This window comes from Etheostoma cragini, chromosome 5 (genome assembly GCF_013103735.1).
Source record: "Etheostoma cragini isolate CJK2018 chromosome 5, CSU_Ecrag_1.0, whole genome shotgun sequence".
NCBI lineage: Eukaryota > Metazoa > Chordata > Actinopteri > Perciformes > Percidae > Etheostoma > Etheostoma cragini.
In genome coordinates this window covers 9,054,504-9,060,772 of record NC_048411.1, presented here as the reverse complement: position 1 = coordinate 9,060,772, position 6,269 = coordinate 9,054,504, and the positions used below count along the sequence as shown (strand labels likewise).

The 6,269-nt window shown below is 39.7% G+C and overlaps 1 protein-coding gene across 1 annotated transcript in view; it reads right to left on the bottom strand.

Annotated features, from left to right (window-relative positions):
• adgrd2 (adhesion G protein-coupled receptor D2) overlaps positions 1 to 5,990 on the bottom strand; it is a 43,382-nt gene extending 37,392 nt beyond the window's left edge. The window contains exons 1-5 of the mRNA XM_034872236.1: positions 5,566 to 5,990; positions 5,222 to 5,279; positions 4,792 to 5,031; positions 4,057 to 4,686; positions 1,580 to 1,702 (exon numbers count right to left, since the gene is read on the bottom strand). Of these exons, the coding sequence (XP_034728127.1) occupies positions 1,580 to 1,702; positions 4,057 to 4,686; positions 4,792 to 5,031; positions 5,222 to 5,279; positions 5,566 to 5,610 (1,096 nt within the window). The 5' untranslated portion in view covers positions 5,611 to 5,990. The remainder of the gene's footprint in view (positions 1 to 1,579; positions 1,703 to 4,056; positions 4,687 to 4,791; positions 5,032 to 5,221; positions 5,280 to 5,565) is intronic.
• Positions 5,991 to 6,269: the final 279 nt, after the last annotated feature.

The window sequence follows — 6,269 nt, the reverse complement described above, 5'->3', positions numbered from 1 at the left end:
ATATATTATATACTGTATATATACTGTAGTTTTGTCAAATAGATTCCATCATTTCATGCAGGCTACAACATGATTGATTACCTCAGAGTCCATGTATCCATATTTGGAATTATTATTACATTTGGTATTTGGAGAACTCCTCTGTTTAGTGATAGACATTTCATTTTTTTAAACAATATAATATCTCACTTACAGTCAGGGCATATATGTAAATAAATATATAAATAAGAATTGCACATGAGACATGAAAGGGGGGCAGTGATGAACTAAGATAGAAAGAGCATTTCATGTTGAGACGATTTTAAAAGATTCTCCATGTTTTAAGGTATGGTTATGTGCAGGAATAAGGAGTCCTGATGCCCCAAGGGAAGACAGTGTTTCTAATATTAACTGTTCTAATGTTACCAATTAGAGATACATGATCACTTATGTCCGATTGCAGGTACCCAGGTTCCATTCAGCTCTAGATTATTTGTTCTGGGAGATAGGCCGATCCTAAGCGGGATGGATAAGCACATAAGAAGCTGGGTCCAGACTAGTTCAATGATATCCAGGCGGTTTATTTTCAGAGGAAGCAAGAATGAAGGTGTGCTGTCTATCAAGGAGTGGGCCTTTGAGATGGCTAGGACGATTGTGTTAAAAAAAGGTCATGCAGTGCATTCAGGGGAATGTACCAGAACTTCCTGGAGGGTTCTAAAGAAGCTTTGTGCTGTGGAGAGACGTGTATGATGGGCTTATGGTTTTTTCATTTATGTGTTTATTTGGGTTGTTGTCTATTTCTTACTATTTTCAATTCAATTCAATTTTATTTATTGTTTATAATGTATCAAATCATCCCAAGAGTTATCTCAAGACACTTTACAGACAGATTAGGTCTAGACCACACTCATTATTTACATTATTAACATACATTTACAAGACCCAACAATTCCAGTAATTTCCCCAAGAGCAAGCATTTAGCGTGACAGTGGCAAGGAAAAACTCCCTTTTAGGAAGAAACCTAGGACAGACTCAGGTTCTTGGTAGTTGTCTGACGGGCAGGATTGGGGGGTGATGAACTGTAGCAATTACAGTCACAACAAAGATAATGGAACTATGTCTAGAAATAGTGGTTGGATGGGTAGAAAGTTATTTTGTTGGATGGTCTGGAATATTGTGGTTATTGTATCATCTTTTCTTTATTTTTGTCTGGGTGGGCGGTGATGACGACGCAGGGGGGTGGGGGATGTGTTCTTGTTGCGAGTTGTAGGTTTTGCATCTTGTTAAAAAATAACATTCATATTCAGGTACTATGAGAGTGACTATAACAGAGACAGAGATTGGTGGGGTATTTGGAACGGATCCTAGTCACCCTGTTTGTGTATCTTTTTAAACAATACAAAAAAATTCAAATTAGAAGACAAGCTCTATTCGGAAAAGGCAAACCTCAAGCGAGCACAAAAACCTTTTTTCACAAAGTTCTTTCACATTTTGCCGTTTCCATCCACATTGTCTTTTTCTTCTGTTTTAAAGATTATTTTTGGGCAATACAAAAAAATTCCAATTAGAAGACAAGCTCTGCTCCTTTCTTGAGGCTCACCTGTGCTGCTCTGGCAGATGAAGGGCAGTGGATCCGAGCAGTCTGTCAGGCCGAACACTGGCAGCGGATCGGCCCAGCCCTGGAGCGTCCTGCAGCCCTGCAGCTCCATCTGCTGGTGCACTGCTGCTCACACATTCACATCGTCACACAGTCACACACACAGTGACACACAATGAGAACACAGTCAGCTCGAGTACGTCTAAACGTATTCATTGGTGAAAAATATGAACAGCGGAGGACGTAACTATGAGTTTAGAATCAAATAGAAAGTAATTGAAAGAAAACCATTATATTGTACATATTTGTTTATTTATGTTACCGTCTCTTTTTACATTTCTGGTTAATTTCCTTTTAATATGTTCATCTGTATCCATGCACCATCCATGAAGGCAAATTCCTTGATAGTTTGGCTTACTTGGAAACAAATCCTTTTTTGATTCTGATTCAAGAAACAGCAACAACTGCTAACTGAAAACTAAAAACCTGAAAACTCTTTAAGGTTGTATATTAAGTGTAATTTTCTTTTTTAAATAACTGCCTGCCTGCATGAATCTTGTAAGAGGAAAAGAAAGTCTGACTGTGGGGGAGTTATTGTTAACCACTGCATGGAGCTCTGTTCTTCCCCAAGCAGCCCCCGCACTGCTGGAGCAGTGGGAATCCCCTCCATCCATCCCCCTCTCTCTCTCTCTCTGCTTCTCTGACTCACTTTCCCTGCCCTTCACTCTGTCCGTCAGTCATCCTAATGTCTTTATAGAGGTGTCTCTATCTCAGACTGTCTGGGTTTTAGACAGGAAGTCATCCTGAATGACTCCAAAAATAAGACACAGGCAACATAGGGCAACCACTTGATAAGAAATGCTACCCTTTACCCATGTGGCATCGGATGCGAGGATGCAAGTTGCAACCCAGAATGTGTAAAAACAGAGAAAAAGAACAGAAATAAATGGTAGCTGTCCGACAATATTAAGGTCTGAAATCAATGCTTAAAATACGGACACTATCAACAATCATTAAAATGTGTCAGTAGAATGTTTTTTTAGGAGAAAGTTGGCCTATCAACAGGAATAAATTATGAAATGCATTGTTCTTAATGACTATATTCTATGAAGCATTTTGTGGTCATGTTATTTCCTGACTACATAAGAACATTTAAAAACTCACACAAACTCATGAGCAGTTTTCACTCCTTCAATATAGAGATTTTAGGAAAAATTAGAATTGCTTAATTAAATCAGAACAATGCTGACATAAGTATTAGGATCATTTACTTAAGTAAAAGTACTAATCCCACACTGTAAAAATACTCCTTTGCAAAAAAAAGCCTTGCATTAAAAATGTTACTTAAGTAAAAGTATGTAGGTATTACCAGTGACATGTAGTTAAAGTATTAAAAGTACAGAAAAATCCTCCCATATTAGAAACTGGAAGCAATCCAATCAGTTCTGTGTTTTATGGTTTAATCATTTCAGCTGGACTTGTAGCTCAGTTGGAAGAGCAGGCACACATGGAAAGAGTTTTACTCTCTCTCCCCTTTCATGTGTTCAGCAGTCCTGTGAAAATAAAAAGTCCTAATAATGGCCAACAATATCATCTTTAAACAAAGAATAAAAAAATAAAAAAGTGAACGCACCTGAAATATCTTTAAGTAATCCATTTGTCGCACAGGAAAACTGTGTGCATGGTAAAAACATGAGGTGAAGTTTAACAAGGTATTCCGTCTGGAAACTATTTGGGTTGTTCAATGGTTTTATTAATAATTTTACCTATCACCTTTGTTGTCTCTTTGACATAATTTTCAATAATCTAAGTTTTGTTTTGGCTGTGTTTCTTGCAACCTTCAACTCAGATCTCAGCATTAAGATGTTATATGAAAGAAACCCCATTAAGAATAAAACTTCAAACGTGTCTTGACTAGAGTGAGTCTAGTTCTCCCCACCTTCACTTACTTCAAACTCCACATCATTGATTTCAGCAATTGATGTAGTAATTTGCCAAGCTTTGTCCTACTAAGCCTTCGGGCTGAAGACAAGTGGGCTTAACTTCTGCCTCCTTTCCAAATGAGGCAACATTCAGACTAACAGTAGCCTTAGGATTTGTGACAAAAGACCAACAATAATAATAATAGTAACAATAATAATAATAATAATAATAATAATTCTTTTGAATGACAGCTTGGGTTCCAATGCAATGCTTTGGCCGGGAAAAAACCCTGTGCCAGCCAGCAAAGAAAGTTGAACCTTACAAGGAACCTGATATGTACCCCCACCATTGAAGCCCCTTGTATTTTTTAACAAGGGTTCTATTTGGCCTCTCACTTACAGGAAGTCCTGTCCCTCACCTACAGAGACATTAGTCATATTCAGGTACTAGGAAATTGAATACCAGACATTTAGTTGGACCCTTTGGAAAGGATCAGTCCTGGTCACCCATTAAGAAATGCAGAATTGAAAGAGACAGAATACAGAATGTCATCTTACCTGAGCAAAACAGAAGGACCTGCACCTCTTTGACCACTGGGTGCTTGCTTAGATGGTCAAGATTCCAACTGAAAAGCACTTCCTGGGTAATGGACGAACATGCGTTGAGGGCGCGGACATGCCTTGTTTCCAGAGACATATTCCAAACATTCAGGTCAGTAATATTTCCAAAAAATGGCTCTGTGAAATTCCCTCCAAATGAATCTTGGTCCTGACCCAGAATTAGAATTCCATCCCCGTATATATCCCTGGAAGCATCTGTGCCTGTGCCCATGTCCTTCATGTCCCCATCCACATAGATAGCCCAGTGGCTGCTACTCCGGCACCAAGCAACGCAGACGTGATGCCAAGCTCCGTCGTTGAGGAAGGAAGCCTTATATGGCAGGTGCTTCCCATGGATGATAAGCGCCAGGAGGATGCGTCCCTGCATGTCCACTTGGCCTCGTAACTGGAACTCATTGGTAAAGACAGGTGCAGCGTAGGAGAAGATGGTGGACACTTGATTCCACTCTGAGTTCCACTGAACTCGAACACACACACTGATGGACGACAGGGTTGGAAAGGACATGTTGACACGAGCAAAGCCCTCATGGGAGTCCTTTGGGAAGTTTAGAGCTAAGAAATGTAAATCTAAAAAAAGGCAGAAGAAGAGGTCATTTATTAAATTGCATGTTTTACTTTTTGTATTTATTAACTTCATCTGTATTAGTTTGTAGGTCCACTGATTGTACTCACACTGTTTGGAGAGGGCCACAGGCTTGGAGGCCGCTTTGTTTAGGTCCCTGACCCAGATCGGCAAGCGGTGTCCAGTCCGCCGGAGCAGCTCCAAGGCTCCCTCCCGGTCCTCTGACTTTTCCATGGTGGCGAGGGAGCTGAACTGGCCTCTGCAGAATCTATCGGCCCCGGAATAAGCCAGAGAGTCATTGACCAGCTGGAAGGCCCAGTGAGAAGTTAGATGGACCAGTCTGGATTGTCCTAGAAAGTCAGATAGAAAATTCAACACAGAAAACATTTGCAACAAGCATGAATTAAAAATGGTGAGGCTTCTAAAAAATACCTATTTGATCATTTTTTTGATGGATTGAGTGGATGACAAGAGAAGTCAGTATGAATATTGACTCAGCTGGCGATTAAATAACCACTAAAAATGGATTAACAGTCTCACCGAGTGATTCCCCCGGTCTATCTGGCCCAGCATGTGTTGGCTCACTCTCACACACCACCTACAGGTGAAAAATTCAAGTTTACTTTAGTAGGTAACAATTGTTATGCATTTGCCTGTAAACAGCATGCAAAAGTCGGAGTTTGTTTGAAATTGGAAAATAGATGTTTAACATTCCATTGGAAATAGATGTTTAACATTAACATAAATATTATTGGATTACAATATTCCAAAGTTGATGTACAGGGCAGCGTTTTAAAATAAATCAATGAAATTGTACAACAATTTAAAAAAATAGACTGTTTGCCTGGCACTTGTTACATTATGTAGTATAGAATGGTTATTACCACAAATGAGAAGAGTATGAGTCCAGTGTGCAGGGCTCCAGTCATCTCTAAGTCAGTGTAGTCTCCAGCTGAAATAAGCCACTGATCTTCCCTAGAAAATATTTCCGCTGGATCCAGATGTACTTCAATTCAAAAAAAGTCTCAAAGTGAATACAAGAATCTATTAGTGTGTCGCTATTCAACAGGTAGTTTTCAAAAATCCTGGAGTAAATGTCCTGATTCATTGTTGCACTCTCCCCATTTTCCTATAAAGCAGCAGAAAGTCTCTTTCAGTATTTTGGGAACAAACTCCATATGTGGTATGATTGAATCCAAAACTGGTCCAGACTTCACATCCAGTACCTCGGCTTCAATATGCAGCATATCCAGTAGAGTTTCTGGTCTCCTTCCTGGGAGCAAGCCAGCAATCCCAGTGCGTCTGTCCAAGAGTCTTTCTCCTGCCTCCCTTCAGACCACCAACACCTCCCTCCCTCCTTAGTACCCTGTAGCCATCTGCCTTTGTCATGCAAATGGTGTAATTTTTTAAAAGAAGCCTACTTACGCAAGCAGCGTCAAGCATTTGGCACAGAGAGTTCATCAAGAGCAGCAAGGCGGTAGACATGTTTTACTACATATCCCTTATTTTTGCCTTCTTTAGGACTCTCTAAAGTTAATTACAACATCTGTTTCATTGCTGTACTTTAAAGTCAATAAAAGATTAGTTC